Source organism: Dreissena polymorpha, chromosome 7 (genome assembly GCF_020536995.1).
Source record: "Dreissena polymorpha isolate Duluth1 chromosome 7, UMN_Dpol_1.0, whole genome shotgun sequence".
Taxonomy (NCBI): domain Eukaryota; kingdom Metazoa; phylum Mollusca; class Bivalvia; order Myida; family Dreissenidae; genus Dreissena; species Dreissena polymorpha.
In genome coordinates this window covers 52,071,184-52,089,219 of record NC_068361.1, presented here as the reverse complement: position 1 = coordinate 52,089,219, position 18,036 = coordinate 52,071,184, and the positions used below count along the sequence as shown (strand labels likewise).

The 18,036-nt window shown below is 35.0% G+C and overlaps 1 protein-coding gene across 2 annotated transcripts in view; it reads right to left on the bottom strand.

The window, feature by feature from the left end:
* Nucleotides 1-11,317, bottom strand: part of LOC127839030 (LIM/homeobox protein Awh-like) — a 34,658-nt gene extending 23,341 nt beyond the window's left edge. Inside the window, exons 1-2 of one of the 2 annotated variants that reach the window (XM_052367167.1) lie at nucleotides 11,198-11,317; nucleotides 10,793-11,012 (exon numbers count right to left, since the gene is read on the bottom strand). In XM_052367167.1, the coding sequence (XP_052223127.1) occupies nucleotides 10,793-10,915 (123 nt within the window). In that variant the 5' untranslated portion in view covers nucleotides 10,916-11,012; nucleotides 11,198-11,317. Of the gene's footprint in view, nucleotides 1-10,792 lie in introns of both variants that reach the window. The other variant, XM_052367166.1, reaches the window with a different exon arrangement.
* Nucleotides 11,318-18,036: the final 6,719 nt, after the last annotated feature.

The following is an 18,036-nucleotide window of genomic DNA, read 5'->3' as shown; positions in this document are numbered from 1 at the left end:
CCAACCCTGGGGCGCCCTGCCCACATATGTCACACCCACCCAAAATTGCCTTTTACTATTACTTCTTCATTTCTACACCAATTCACTTCTAATTGATGATGAACTTCTCTTATGACAATACGGTCAATCTCAGCTATGCATGGCCCCATTACCAACCCTGGGGCACACCTAGGTCAAACATTCGGCGTGGGGATACGCGTCGGCCTCTGCCGCGCCATTTCTAGTTTGTATTGTGTCGACACCATTATTGAATTACACATTTAAGCAAGACCACCACTGCACTTAAAATCAATCAAAAGACAACAAACAATTTACTGTGCAGAGCGCGTTGAAACTCAATTTCAATGACAATATGTGACAGATGATTCCCTATAGCTGTATGACAAATGACGATAATACAAACTGACAGGTGTCTTATATGGTGAAAGCAAAAATGTATTGAAATCGTGTGCGGTTTAAATTTAAATCTGTATGAAGGACACCAAAGAAGATGCAGTCTATCAATACATCAGGACAAATAAATTATGAAGCCACGCAATCACCGTTCTATGCAACATCAGCATGACCAGCAGCATTTTTCTCATCACGAGATCCTAAATATTGCAATTCTTTAGTTTAAACCTATTTATATTGGCTCGATTGCATCGAATATATAAACGCTCTCGAGTCCGTTTCCTGGGCCAGTACATGGTGTCATTGGGGGAGATTTAATGAACGCTCCCACGTTTGGGATCGAATCCGTGACCTCCCGGTCGCTAGGCGGACACCATATCCATTAAACCACGGCGACCAATTATTTGTCAATAGCCAGTCATGTAAATATCAGAAATAAATAAATAAGTAAGTACATATCTGTAACAAAACAGATAATGACACATTATTGAAATGATGCATGTTTGTGTATCATCTTGTGAACAAAATTTAATAAGTTGATATACTTTGTATGTAAGATGATGTGTTCGCAACTACAAATATGTGTTATCGTTTGTGAAAAATACTGTGTATATTGGGCCAACGGCCTTTATTTACTTTAAAAACTGAGTTGAGCTGTGTTGAGTAATATAATTATAGCTTTAAATAATATACGAGTCTCGTTCTAAGAAAACTGGGCTTAATGCATGTGCGTTAAGTGTCGTCCCAGATTAGCCTGTGCAGTCCGCACAGGCTTATTTATGACGACACTTTCCGCTTTTATGGTATTTTTAGCTTCAAGGAAGTCCCTCCCTACCGAAAATCAAGTTTAGGCGGAAAGTGTCGTCCCTGATTTGCCTGTGCGGAATGCACGGGCTGATCTGGGATAACACTTTTCGCACATGCATTAAGCCCAGTTTTCTCAGAACAATGCTCATATATACTCTCGTAATAATGACTTACATGTGTATTTATTGTATTTTATCACATGCTATACCCTGTTTCCCATGTAATAAAACCATTACATATTTGTATGCCCCCGGAGGAGGGCATATAGTGATCGGACTGTCTGTCCGTCTGTCTGTCCGTCCGTCCGTCTGTCAGTCTGTCCGTCTGTCCGTCTTTCCGTCACACTTTGCGTTTAGGTTTCGAAAAATGCTCGTAACTTCTATGTCCCTTGAGATATAACCTTCATATTTGGTATGCATGTGTATATGGACAAGGCCTTTTCATACGCACACAAATTTTGACCCCTGCGACCTTGACGTTGAACTTAGGGTCCGCGTTTAGGTTTCGAAATCTGCGTTTAGGTTTCAAAAATGCTCATAACTTCTATGTCCCTTGAGATATAACCTTCATATTTGGTATGCATGTGTATATGGACAAGGCCTTTCCATACGCACACAAATTTTGACCACTGCGACCTTGACATTGAACTTAGGGTCCGCGTTTAGGTTTCGAAATCTGCGTTTAGGTTTCGGAAAATGCTCATAACTTCTATGTCCCTTGAGATATAACCTTCATATTTGGTATGCATGTGTATATGAACAAGGCCTTTCCATACGCACACAAATGTTTACCCCTGTGACCTTGACCTTGAACTTAGGGTCCGCGTTTAGGTTTCAAAATCTGCGTTTAGGTTTCGAAAAATGCTCGTAACTGCTATGTCCCTTGAGATATAACCTTCATATTTGGTATGCATGTGTATATGGACAAGGCCTTTCCATACGCACACAAATTTGTACCCCTGTGACCTTGACCTTGAGCTTAGGGTCCGCGTTTAGGTTTCGAAATCTGCGTTTAGGTTTCGAAAAAAGCTCATAACTTCTATGTCCCTTGAGATATTACCTTCATATTTGGTATGCATGTGTATATGGACAAGGCCTTTCCACTCGCACACAAATGTTTACACCTGTGACTTCGACCTTGAACTTAGGGTCCGCGTTTAGGTTTCGAAATCTGCGTTTAGGTTTCGAAAAATGCTCATAACTTCTATCAAAACGTTTATAGGGGGCTTATGTCATCCTATGGTGACAGCTCTTGTTTTATATTACACATGAGTAATACAACATTTTAAGCGTTTTAATTGGCTTAGTTTTCGTTTATTGACCAATCGCATTTTGTTATTTTGCTGAAATGACGTTGCAAAGTCAAATGACCTCACGAAATGTAAACAACATTCGGGATTTATCATTATATTAGCGTAAATATTTATTTAATTTGCTCATCTAAAAGCATGTGATAAAACAGATCTGACAATCGTTGTCATATCATACCATATTTTATTAAACTCGTCCAGGATATTCGTTAGTAGGCGAGCCTTTCACAATTCCTGAACTCGTTTAATAAAATATGGTATGATATGACAACTCGAGCCAGATCCTATATATACGCTGATACTGGTTAAAAATTACATGTTGACGACACAAATGATTATACCAATAAAAATCTGTATGATGACGACGTTGGAGACCATAGCGCTGATACTGGTATTAATATTCGTGATAATGATTGTGATGGGCGTTGTTTACGTTGTTGCTGCTGTTTATTATGATAATAGTGGTGTTCTGTGGCTTATGATGATGGTGACGAGGAGGATTACGATAAGGTAAAAAGGATGCAGTTTAAGAGAATGATAATGTACCGATTTTATATTCTGGTCACAAACAACAAACATAAAACATCAAACACAATACATAGTGTTCCATTCAAAGTTTGGTCGAAACCAAAGTGCATTCCTACGTTACAGCAAAGTGTGGTGTAACAGGACACATTTAATTATGTTGGTTGTTGTTGTTGTTTTCAATAACAGCAACCTAAATAAACACTTAAACGCTAAAGTTGTGGGATGCTTGACAGTTACCGAAATTCTCAATGTTACTACGTGTATTTGCAGTATTGGTAATAAATTACTCTCATAAAAATGTATTAACAACTGTGATTTTCAAAAATATACATACATATATATATTATGTAACAACATTAATTTTACATGTATCTGACAAGCGATAGCGTTTACCGAAAAAGCGTTTAGCGGTTTCAGAAATCGCACATGTTGTTACATCTAAAGCTGAGATTCTTATTATTAAACTTTGCTAATAGGTCAGCATCTATCATTATAGGTGAAAGTACAAAACAACAAATCACTTTGGTCATTTTCTGATAAATTAATGTTCCATTGCCACGTGGAATGGTGATATTACTTCGATGACCATATAGGTGCTTTGAAAAAATGTATTTCCACAAAATTGTTTTCACTTGTATTATGACACAAAATAGCGAGTTATCACGGGGACTCTGTTCATTTACGCAGAGCGAATGCCTAAATCCCCCGTGTGTTTACATATAAACGTGATACAATTCATTTTTATCATTGCTTATATGACATTAATAAAATCTCTATAATGAAAAATGATACACAATAAATAAGTTGGGTCATTTTCTGAAATAAACTAAAGTTCTACAATAGGGATTGCGGTTATTCTACACTTTTAATATGCAGCGAGCATGTGTCAATATCACGTTTCTGCTTTGGAAATGGTATGAATTCAACGCCTCTAGCTAATCATTCTCGACATCAACTGTCTGAGTTCTATAACCTTTCGGTAATTCTACACATTAAAGCTTCCACTCCCACTTATAAAGACCATGTTTCAGCTTTAAAATGGTATAAATTTAACGCCTCCGACTAATCATTCTAGATACCGACTGCCCGAGTTACATAAACCGTAATGAAACCATTAAACCAAATTATATTTACATTTTTTGTTGGAAGACAATAAACGAAACTCGTGGACAAATCATGTGAACCTTAACATTCAGCTTGTCGAGAAAAATGGCGGACAAACCGATATCAACCGGCTCCCAGATTTATCGATCGCGTATCAATCGATATATAGATTATAATTTGATTGACATTTGTACATTGATCTTTACTCTTGTACGAGTACAACGAACATAGAATGTGAATGTTTCAATACTTCAATTGCGTGAAACTCGTTGAACGCATTTATGTGAAGCTCGACATTCAGCTTTTCGAGAAATTTCGAGAATATTTTCGAGAAATATGGGCGAAAAAACTGATATCAACCGGTTTCCAGATCTGTCGATCGCTGATTTGTCTATCGATATAAAAGTGAGATTATACGATTTTGATATGTGTTAAATTGTTATATATTGATAAAAATATGTTAAAATAACACAAAAAAAGGCAAGAAAAAAATACATTGAAGACGAATTTAATAAAATTCAGCAAAGACAAATAAGCGCCCAGAGCCGATTGTGACGATGATATTTCGCACATATTTTCCTACAATTACCGAAGCATTCGTCTTTTTATTAGGATCGGAGTTAGTGTTCGTGTGTTGTATGAATATATATCGTTGCAGGAAATTAAAATGATCCGTAAAAGTAAATTTTGATTCACATCGTACATGCATGATACACATGCTTGCGAATTCGACTGTACAGACATTTTCGATTTCAGAATTAAATATCTGGCTTATTTCGCATTTTCGGCACATGTTCTTCTTAACTTTTATTTTAATTTATATTGAAATATATGTATAATAAGTTTTTTACACATTATATATATAAATTCATTAATATTTGACAAAATCGTGCATACTCATAATTTATAATAATTGTAAAAAATACGGTATTTTACAACTTTTCTTTTCTTCGACGTCGTGGCTGACAGTCCCTTTAAGATTAGAGTTGATTGACAGATGTAAATTGATCATTACTCGCGGTCGATTGCATCGAACATAGACTATAAACATGTATTAACACGCATTTGTTTAAATGTGTTTGCACTATAAACAATCAGTTTCTTTGCATTAATAATAAAGGGGAATGTGCAGTGTCCGAACGTTATTCATCTACCCAATAATTGAGCCGTGTTCTGAGAAAACTGGGCTTAATGCATGTGCGTCAAGTGTCGTCCCAGATTAGCCTGTGTAGTCTGCACAGGCTAATCAGGGACGACCCTTTCCGCCTAGACTTGATTTTCGTTAAGGAGGGACTTCCTTGAAACTAAAAATACCATAAAAGCGGAAAGTGTCGTCCCTGATTAGCCTGTGCGGACTGCACAGGCTAATCTGGGATGACACTTTACGCACATGCATTAAGCCCAGTTTTCTCAGAACACGACACAATTGATCTTTGTACGTAAACAACTCATTCCGTGACTACAAAATGTAAAGAAAATGATCTTCAAATTAAATTTCCCTTATATAAGATGACATAAGTTATCGCCATGAACGATGTCGAAAATTTTAACTTTGATACGTAAACACTATTGAGTCGGTGTAGAGTGTGCTTGTACAACGTGAGTCATTATTAAACTGTGATTTATTTCCTACAAGGTTACATACAACCTGTATTATCCGTACACGGATATGGCTTATTAAGCGGAACGCGCTGTTAACAGCTAGGGTGGTAGTCGCTGCGAGGGGTTTGCATTCAACATACTTATGTATAGATACCTATACATTTTTTTCAACCTAAGCTACGCCCTATTCGACCTGGTCGTATTACTTCCCCAATCAATAAAATTACGAAATTCGATTCTACCCATTCACGTACAATGCAGATGAAATACGCGTGCGTTTTATATATACTAAATCGTGAGACTTAGGTCTTTCCAAAACTTACTTTTATTACGCCCAGATAAGTTAAGATAAATTTGCAATTCTACGTGCTAAATTGGTATATAAAATCAAAACAAATATGTTTAAACTAAAACATCCATACGTTTATCTTTCATACAGCCATGAAAAAAAGTCTATAATGATAGAACCCCTCACAAAAAGCACGCTTTAACACGTATTTAGAAAAAACAATTTAAAAACACCCAACGGTCTGTTTAAAGAAACATAATATATTTGTTAACGAATGAACAGATCCTACTTGAGGAAGCAATTGTCTTAACTACATTGTTAACAATGTTTCGATACTAAATTATTCAACAGCAAAATTAAAATGTAAAATGTATCCACGTGTTGACCATCGTGCAAGCGGATTCAATATGAACATTTGAGTCGTGTTCTGAGAAAACTGGGCATAATGCATGTCCGCACAGGCTAATCAGGGACGACACTTTCGTCTAAATTGGATTTTTGCTAAGAAAAGACCTCTTTTAAACAAACTGCACAGGCTAATCTGGGACGACACTTTACGCACATGCATTATGTCCAGTTTTCTCAGAACGCGACTCATTCAAGAATACTCGCCTAAAATGTCTGGGAGCTGCACGATATTTTTTAAATAAATAGATGATCTTTTACTGAATTCGTGTTTGGAAGATGTGTATAAAATGAAATGCAATTACAAATGCAATATGAAATACTTATTGTATTGTATTTAAGTTCAAAATGTTCAATAAAGGAAGAATCTGTGTGTGTTTGTTCTGAGAATGGCACCTGCTAATTTTGCCATAACGTTAGGTCTTATAGTGTACCTATAAAGCAAAGACTGTCATATTTGAGTTATCGGACATCATATTTAAAAAGGGTCAAACAGGTCGATTATAAAAAGATCATATATATTTTGTTATATCGTACATGATTTCTGACATATTTTATTTAAAAATTTGAACTTTGTTTAAATCAATTGCGCAAACAGGTTCCATTTGCAACACAATACACCGCAAAGTTCATCTCTGTTAACATATAGTTTCTGTATTACACGGGTATTCAAAATAAAACAAGAGATTGCCAAGCAATATTGTCCCCTACCGGTGAAACTCCACCATTGTCATTAAACAAGAATATCAGTGAAACTGATGGATGCTCCCCGATTATGCGCTTTGCAATATATGGTGTTAATAAACACCTCAAACAAAAGAGTGACGGAAAAATATATTATTAGCCTCAGTGACCTTGACCTTGACCCCAGTGACCTCAAACCTCATCAAAAGGTAGAGGACCATGCAAGGTACCTACATGCCAAATATGAAAGAGATCGGTTAAGTATTGAAGGTGCTATGAGAAACTGTAACAAAAGTGTGACAGAAGAATCTATTATTAGCCTCAGTGGCCTTGACCTTGACCCCAGTGACCTCAAACCTCATCAAAAGGTAGAGGTCCATGCAAGGTACCTACATGCCAAATATGAAAGAGATCGGTTAAGTATTGAAGGTGCTATGAGAAACTTTAACAAAAGTGTGACGGAAGTAAGGAAGTAAGGAAGGAAGTAAGTAAGTAAGTAAGTAAGGAAGGAAGCAGGAAGAAGGAGGGAGAATGAAGGAAGGAAGGAAGAAAGGAAGGAAGGAAGGATGAAGGAAGGAAGGAAGGAAGGAAGGACGGAAGGCAGGAAGAAGGAAGGAAGGAAGGAAAGTAAGAAGTCATGAAGGAGGAATGTGACTTCCGTGACGGAACGGAAGGCCGTCATGGAAGGTTCCGGTGCATGGAATGTACTTACCGGCCTAGGACTTCCTCCTCCTTCCGTTCCTTCTTCCTTCCTCCCCTTGTCTCCTTCTTCCTTCCGCCGTCCTTTCCTTCCTATCCGCCGCCTTCCTTCCTTCTTCCTCCTTTCGAAGGAAGGAAGGAAGGAAAGACGGAAGGACCTACTGGCAACTATATGATCCGCCGAAATTTTATTTCGGGGAGCATAAAAATGTGTTTTTTATATTTGTTGCCATAGCAACCAGAATTCTTCACGTAGGAACAAAATGAAATGACGTGCATTATCTCCATATTGCCATCTACTCATGTTTTAAGTTTCATGAACAAATATGAAGAACTTTTAAAGTTATCGCAGGATCCAGAAAAGTGTGACGGACAGACTGACAGACAGAGTGCAAACCATAAGTCCATTCCGGTTTCACTGGTAGGGGACAATAAAAAAAATCAATAAAGAACCAGATAATTGTATTTCAAATACGCTCTAGAATAGTCATGTTGGAGTTCTGTATACAACAAAACGCTTTAAGTTGTTACATCCTAATTATTATTATATTAGAAAATGGAAACATAAACTGCGAAATCACTTACAGTATGTATTGTATTGTATTGATTTTCAAATCGGGAAACATATAAGATCCTGAAAAAGGTTTAAAAGTTGACTATATTTTAGTTCATATAATTAGAATACATTTGTATATTTGTACAAGAGGTTATATGATTGTATTGTAACAACACTGTAACAACTACACTATGAAAACCATAGGCGAACGAATATTTATTTATCCAGAGTGAAAATCCAGGAAAAAAGAGACTAATAATATACAGTTTGTCAATCACTAAGGCGTTTGTAGTTGGAAAACTTAAGTTGTGCATTAAATACTGGAGTTCTGTATCGAAGACTGTACATTAAAGATAAAAGTTATATATCGAAAACTGAAGTTCAAAATCAAATCATGAAGTTCTATATACCAAATCATACATAAATTAATAAATATATTTTTTTATAAAGTACTGCTGGTAAATATATTGTACCTACAATCAAAGACAGGAGTTCGTTATTGAATATTGCATTTTTTTAAATCAAATATTGACGTTTTGGCGGAGGCGTTTAACAAATACTGAAATCTAATAACACCTACTGAAGCCCCAAATCAAAGACCGAAGTTCTTTATCAAAGAATTAAGTTCTGTGCAAAGACTAAAGCTGCACAGAAATGGCGGAAGATACAAATAAAGTACTGAGGTTTGATACCCAAGGCTAGACAGTGTGTTTTCTCAGTTCGAATTTGGGTCCGGTATGGGGACCCATTCCCAATAGGAAAAAAACCCCATATTTTTCACGAATGGGACCGAAAAATTCTCAACTAAAGGTTTACAACAAATTAATATTATTTTAATCAGTCTAAACCTGCCATTCATCTCCAAATCCATCTCTTTAAGTTTAACCTTAGAAAATATAATATTGAAATCAATTTTATTATCAATTTTAAAGTATTTGTTAGCATGAAATCAACATTAATTTTCCGATTTCAGTCAAAAGGACGTGATTTTTCCCAATCCAAAGGGACCTCATTCCTAAAATGATGCGGGGAAAAACACTGCTAGAGTTTGTTTGTTTTTTTGTATGAATAATTGACATTTTAAATGAAACTTATAGAATTGTTTTCCAGCATGTAATACTGAAGTCTTTTAATCGAATGCTGAAGTTCTACTTGAAAGACGGATTTTAAGTCATAATGACGTATCGACATCCTATTTTAGAATACTAGCTTTCGTATGCATTTGTCAATAATACAACGAGTTTTTTATATGAAACATTGACTTTATGAGTCGCGCTCCGGGAAAACGGGCCTTAATGAATGTGCGTTAAGTGTCATCACAGATTAGCCTGTGCAGTCCGCGCAGGATATACACAGACAATACTTTCCACAATAATTTATTTTTTGTTAAGAAGACAGTCCCTTTCAAGGGACCGTCAACCAAAAACGACGAATAAAGAAAAGTTCTAAAATACCGTATTTTTTACAATTATTAGTTTATATTGATTAAAATAGCACAATGGTATATTGCATTACTTGAAAAAAAGTTTATATTTGCAGTATATTCGGTAATACAATTTCGCAATGTGAAATGGAACGAACAGCGCGAAAAAAGGTGACATAACGATATACACACTATAAATAACGCAAGTAGATTGATAAGTTAATATATAAAATATATACAAATCACTGCGCATGCACAATTTGCATTCCTGGGTTTACCACGTGACGATGATGATCACTCTACTTGCGTTATTTATAGTTAACTGGTATTACCTGGTACCTGTACCTAGTAAAATTGTATTACCAAATATATGAAAATATGGAAACTTAACAACTTTTTTTCAAGTAATGTAATATACCAGTCGTGATATTTTAATCAATATAAACTAATAATTGTAAAAAATACGGTATTTTAGAACTTTTCTTTTGTCGTCGTTTGTTGTTGACGTTCCCTTTAAACGAAACATTCCATTAAAGATTATATTTTCGTCATTGATTAGACTGGCGTGCTGCACATGCTAATCTGGGACGACACTTTACGCACATGCATTAAGCCCAGTTTTCCGAGAACGAGGCTTGAATAATCAGTCTTTGTATCAATCATAAGGGGATAATAGTCGTGTTATTGATCCAATAGAAGTATAACGGGGCAAGGTTTTCGACTAAACAAACTTCTACAAAATTAGCTATTTAAGAAACTAAACTTGTAAAATATTTTAGTTAGTTAATGTGAGCAAAACAATCCATATATTTCGAATATGTATAGAATAGTGAAGTTTATAAGTTAAACACCAAAGGGCCCTGAATAAAAATATATTTTTTATATTTTAAAAGGTCCCTGTGTTATACACATGATATAGGAAACTAAACCAAAACACGAAGCAAACATGTAGAAACAAATAATGTTCAATAGGATTTTCAAAACAATAGGTACCTTGTGTTGTTGATCATCGAGACTTATATAGGACCGGGGACTTTCAACCGGAGGAGACGGCGAAAATCTCAACCCGTCTGATCCCGGCGAACCGATGAAACTCTCTATGTTCCGGAAATCCATACTTATCCGAAAATACCGCCACTTTCGTGACTATATTAATCGGTAGTTTATTAAGTCCTATACCACCGTGTGTTAGGCGTACCTGAGCACTTCTCAACTAAAAAATATTTAATCAATACAAAATATCCGTATTAAAGTTATTTAAGCCGTACACTTCGCACACACAAATATGTATTCCGGTTTATTTCACCATCGCGTTGCCAGAAACGTAAGATGATAAGTTATAAATTATTGCTATTACTAATTTGTATGCAAATGAACCAGTTAAATTAATACTCATACCGTCTAATCATACTCGTTCGTGCGTGACACCACTGTATTTCATAACCCATAGTTGTTTACAAAGCGGTAACTCGATAGGGCAATACGGAGGTAATAAAATATGCTCGTGTGTACAAAAAGGGTTTGTCTACAATAAGCAGCGTTCAACCAATGTCAATCATGCGCACAAAAAGTTGACAAGTGTTCAGTGCGGATATACCCCCGGGCCATCGACACGGGAATCGGTCAAAATCATGTCAAAATTCAACTGAATTCGTTATCGAGTATTCAGAATTATTAATATTATCGTTAACTAACTCAAGCGGTAGTTAAAGCTTTGGTAGTGGTTATAGTAGTTTTCGTGTTGATGGTGCTTGTGGCGGCGGTGGTGATGATGGTGGTGGTAGAAGTAGTGCTTATAGTGGTAGAAGAGATTTTGATAGATGAAGTAAAAAAGAAACTCGCAGCAACAGTTGTAATAGTTACAAAGACAGTAGAGGAAACAGCGGTAGCAGCAATTCTAGTAGAAAGAAAGCAGCAGAATCAGTAGTTAAATCAACAACAGCAGTAATGATCACAGCAAAAGTAACAAAAGCAGCATTTGTAGAAGTGCCATTAGAAGCAACAGCACAGCAGAAACAGTAGCAGCATTAGACGCAGCAGCAGTAATGGTAGTCGCAGCAGTAGGAGACGTAGCAGTGGTAATAATAAGAGTAGAGATAATAGAAGCGGTAGATGTAAATGGGGTAGCGATAATAGAAGCGGTATATGTAAATGGGGTAGGATAAGTACCGTTTCTAGCAGTAGAAGTGGTAAAGGTAGTGCTATCTGTAATGGCGATGACATGATTGATAAATGACAGATGATGTAAAGCGTGATACGTATCACATATAAATAAGTTGTATGAATGAAAATTATGCAAAATGATTCGGAGTCCTTGTGTAATGCTAGCTAGGGAAATGATGGTAAAGGGAATAATACTGATAATTGTAATTACAGTGCTTGTTATAGCGCTCGAAAAAGAGTAGAACCGAGAAAAAAAATCGCGCCAAACAATAATCCATGTCATTGTCATGAAACATGCAAGGTCTAAAAGGTCTTCACGATCCAAGATTTATTCACAAACTTGAGTTCAATTTGACATATGGTTTAATATGCTTCAAACAATTTATAACTGTTTCCTTTGAACAATAAGAACCGATCTATCATGTTCGCTACCTATGTGAACAGTTATTAACTCATCAAACAAAATGGCTTCATGACATTAATAGTCGAACATGAATAGATTTAAATATAAAAAGCTCATAATTTATCAGCTATTTCCGTTCTCTTGTAATAATGGCAACATCACAACCTGTTAAACGATAAACCACCCAAACAAATAATCCATCAAAAAGCTAAACTTTGAATTATGGTTATTCCTTATGTCACGAAGAGGTAGTATTAAAGGATTCTGTAAGGAAAATATTGAAAAATGTATACTATTACCAAGGTCGTGTCTTTATTTAATAAATAAATCGGTATTAATAAGGCACAGGTCGTAAGGGGTTGGTTTATTTTCACTTTTCTGGCCGGAAGAGGATTTCTCCAGGGTACTTCTCCATAAATCATACGTACACATGGATCCGCTTCACAAACGTTTCTTAGGGGTATAAAGAATTAACCCATTTATGCCTAGTGGACTCTCCCATCCTTCCAAATTGAATCAATTTATTTCCAAAATAAGGGATGTCTAGTATATTTTTTCTATATTTAGAATATTTCTTACAGAAATTCCTTTAAGCAAACAGCGCAGACCCTGATGAGACGCTGCATCATGCGGCGTCTCATCTGGGTCTACGCTGTTTGCCAGGGCCTTTTTTCTAGACGCTAGGCATAAATGGATTAATTGTTGTTACAATTCGTACAATGTTTATGGGTTTATAAAGTTATTACAGTTATATTGCTTATTAATATTCACAGTGAAAACAATTTATAATTGGACCTTAATCGACGCGTGTTTTGAAGGTCAGTTCTTCTGAAAGGTTCTGACATTGTCAGGGATTTTAGTAGAATATGCAACGCTGGAAAATGATCCTCAATATATCAAATCGCTGATGTCAATGATGATGTTGATTTTGAATGTTTCTGACGATACTATACTCGTTCGGTAAAATCGCAAATGATGAGACAGAGTTGCGAGAATTATTGCCAATGAATTAAAATAAATAATCATTGCTATTGTTTCTTCGGAGAACAGTAATAAACTCATAAAATTGAAACAAATAGGATTGACATAAGGTCCAAATGAAAAGTGCATTGAAAACAATTCAATGAACACGCTGTTGTTCTAAAGTTCCGCGTTCATCCACGCTCGTACAGCCGCAATGATGGATTACGTTGTCAAAAACTTGATTTATTTCTTTGATAGACAGACCTTCGCTTAATTATTTACCAATATTTATAGTTTCCGTTTTCGCGTTGGATCCTGTCTGCATGTTAAACAGCAGACGACTTCATGCTAACGTAGTAACGTCAGATTACGCTTACATGATTTCTTGTGTAATATGGGTGGGGGTTTTCAGTGCATTATGGAGCCAGACTCACGAATAGTCATCGATGTTTGATCACTTTAATCAGTGCTTCAATGCACGAACGCACATTTTGCATAAGAGACTATTTGTCTCTGTCCTCTTCAAATTTGCTCCAAAATTACACGTTTAGGTGAAGAAAGATGCTTGGGTGACTAAAATGATATCTTTTACAATAAATATTTATTCAAATGCAGTTAATTATCTTCAAAAAATATCAACGTTTTCTCTAATATAGTGATTTGGTCAGATAATTTATTACACTGATATTGCCTTTCAGAATAATGAAAATCAAGTGTGTATGCAATAGATCTTACCTGACAATGTTTTCATCGTGCATGTGGTTTTTCTGTTGTTGCTGCAGCTATTTGATCACCCATACTTTTACCAGTAAATACAGATACCGATTATTGATTATTGCTCTTCAGTTTGGGGATATAAACAGTATCAACAAATTGACAACGTCCAACACAGAGCCTTGCGATATTTACAGACGTATGCCGTGTTTTATGTTGTTGCTTTTTGTTTCTTCTTTGTGTTATGCTGAAATAATTTTTTAGCATCGCATGCAGCCGTTTATCTCGTGACTTGGTAATATAATTTAAATATTGAGCAACTATTTCAGACTAAGTTAATCAAGAGAACTGTAAATCAGTTTTAAAACCACAGTTTCATATCGATACACACATACAGCATTATTGCAACTGTATTGTTTAGTCATTAATGGCATGCATATGTTTCTGTACATAAACGTGTTTCTTTTAATATTCCTTATTTTGTTTAGATAAAATCATGAGCTGGAATTAGCGCCCAATAAGGCAACGTTTTATTGACGTAATTATGACAGCTACATATGCAATCTCATTAATGTTAGTCAAATTAATGAATGGCGAATTCCTTGTTTAAAGGGGCCTTCCCACGTGTTGGTAAATTGACAAAATTAAAAAAGTCGTTTCAGATTCGCAAATGTTCGTTTTAGTTATGATATTTGAAAGGAAACAGTAATAGTGTAAATTTACCATGCTCTAAAATATCTTTTATATGCATATTTTGACGATTTAAAAACTTGAAAATTACAAAGCGTTGCAACGCGAAACGATTGAATAATTTGGAGAGTTCTGTTGTTGTCGTTATTAATATTTTGTGAAACTACGAGGATTGCTTATGTAAAGTATTAATTTCATTATTGATTGTATGAGTATGGTTGGCCGATTAGTCTAAATGGGAGACATTTTACTCCAGGACTCCAGGGGTCAGTGGTTCGATCCCTGTTTTTTTTTTATTTATTTTTTATTTTATTCTTGACTTTTTACTAAAGATTTTGAGATCCAATGTTTAAATTTATCAATATAAAACATTTAACGACAAACTTTAATACATGGAAAATGTCTGAAAAGGCCCCTTTACAGCGAGATTATACGATTTTGTCAAATATTAATTAATTTATATAAAATGTGTAAAAAACTTATTATATATATATTTCAATATAAAATAAAAGTTCAGAAGAACACGCCGGGTATGCGAATACTTCGTTTACGGATGGCACTTCACTAACAGAGAACAACAAACGCCACGCGCTAGAGGTAAGTTCCTCTGTTTTATTTAAAGTTATATCCTAAAGATTAGTTTTTAAGACAAGACACATGGTCGAGTTGATAAATGGTGTATCCTTTTGTATTGGGAATACACAATTTCACGGAAGAATGGTACAGTTTTGCCCAAAAAATAGAAAATTCGATCTGAAAACAGCATAAACTGGATGACCAGTAAACATTTTAACAAAATAAAACTACTTAGAATTATTGCAAGAAATTGTTTGCTATTCCAGCATGTAGAGTAATCACTGTGCTTCAAATACTGTAATTTTGATAGTATTCAATGAAATATAAACAAAGATAGTGCATTTTGTAATAGGTGGCATACATAAAGTTGCAGCCACTTTGTTTACCGATAAAGGGCACTTCAGATTACGGAGACTTTCAACAAAGCGGGCACTCTAATAACTGAGTTTTATCTTCTACCTCAAATGCATTTATTTATATTATGGCTATTCATACGAAACATTTTTAAAATATATTTTTCAAAAATCACATTACTATTAATTTATACTATGTTTATTATAATTGCAATTTTCAAATAAGATAATATTTATTATTAAATAAATGTGTACGGATAATGCGGATCAACACAATCGTGTTTAATTTTACTTATAGCAGGGCTCTAGATAACGGTAGTGAAGGGGTCTTTATGACGCAAATACACATTTGTTCTTCATAAAATCCTATGTCGGTTGTGCTTATTTGAATCGTTATGCGTAGCAACAAAATTAAAAAGAGAATGGTAAAACTCCCTGTATTTTGAGCCCTGCTTATAGGGAGCACTTCCCTTTACGCAACGCTAACGTTTGCTCGAAGTGCGATTCACCTGACCCTAAATCACTGTATTGGTTGAGTTTTAAGAATCACGGTTAAAATTAGATCGTAAAAACAACTGATTCTGGAAAAAAAGGAATGCGTACATAAAATGTTTAAATGTCATATTATGGAGTCAGTACTTAGTATACCCACACAAACGAAGTTTAGGGTGCTATATTGGATAGAACTTCATATGCAGCATGTGTTGTGTTTATATTAAAACAAAGACGGATATGCATAATTTTTACACCACTATCGTGTGATTAAATCAACCCCGCCCGTTCTTTTATTGCTATTTTCGTTTATTGACATTGACCCAAAAAGTTCCAATAGAATTTCGAACCTGCATCGCTGCTGATATTAATCTCTGAGAGGCAGTTTAAGCAGAGTGATTATTCATGACATGCTATCTAATATAAAAGTAAATAGCCTTAGTACCTTCATTTGGACATAAAGATAAATGCTTTAGATCAACCGCTTAGAACGTAATTTAAAATATATGGTCATGTAGATTTTACTCATTAGACATATCCAATTTGTTTAACATTTATCTTTCACATTTATACCAAATCATAATCATATTTCAAAGGGATAAGAACACGCTTCGGTTATTCGTTTTTTATTTGCGTACTAAGTACATACATTTTTATTTATTGCCTGCTTACTTTAACAGTATTCCACAGCGAATTCTGCATTTTTGATTCACAAAAAACGAGTGTGTTATATCTGGAAAAAAGTGTCTAGATGTCGGGAAACGAAGTGCCATTGTTTTTTAGATGATCGGTAAACGAAGTGCAGATGAAAAATGTGCATGCGACTCTTAAAACATTTGAATTTTCTCAAATACATTAGTAAACTAAAATGTAACATGTTGTAACATTACTGGATATATTGATCTTTTATTTCGAATAGTAAGCACGTTCTTAATTATTTCCAAGTATGTTTATTTTGTTTAAATATGTACTGATCATTCAATTCATGCTGATTATCGATGGAATTTCATCGTTTTTTTTTTAATAATTCACCGTTTTTCCGCGAATTTCTTTCTTCGCAATACGAAGTGCTATACCATTAATCACCCAAACAATGTTCTGTGTCTAAAAACCAAATAAACAGAACATAAATACAAAAAAACTGAAGAACTCACCTCTCGCGCGTGGCGTTTGTTGTTCTCTGTAAGTGAAGTGCCATCCGTAAACGAAGTATTCGCATACCCGGCGTGAAGAACATGTGTCGTAAAAGGCGAAATAAGCAAGATATTTAATTCTGAAATCGTAAACGGCTGTACAGTCGAATTTGCCAGCATTGTATATCATGCATGTACGATGTGAATCTAAACTTAGTTTAACGGTTCATTTTAAATTCCTGCAACGATATATATTCATTCGGCACACGAATACTAACTCTGGTCCTAATAAAAAGACGAATGCTTCGGTTATTGTAGGAAAATATGTTCGTCTCAATCGGCTCGGGGCGCTAATTTGTCTTTGCTGCATTTTACAAAATTCGTTTTTAAGGAATAATTTTTCTTGCCTATTTTGTGTTATTGTAACATATTTTATCAATATATTACAAGTTAACACATATAAAAAAAAATCGTATAATCTCGTTTTAACTATTTTCCATCTCAAAAAGGTAGTGAAATGTTAAATTTGTTGAAAACAAAACAATCGAGGGCAACACTTAACCGGGAATTTGCTATGTAAAGTGTAAGGTCAAAAAATTCCATTTCTTATATTTACATATAAATATTGATTCCCTTTAAAATTCATCGTAGTAACATAAAACATGTTGTACATATTTATTCACTACATATAATTCAACTCATTCAGTTCCACTATAAAAAACAACACGTATTTTTAAAAACTTTTCGCAT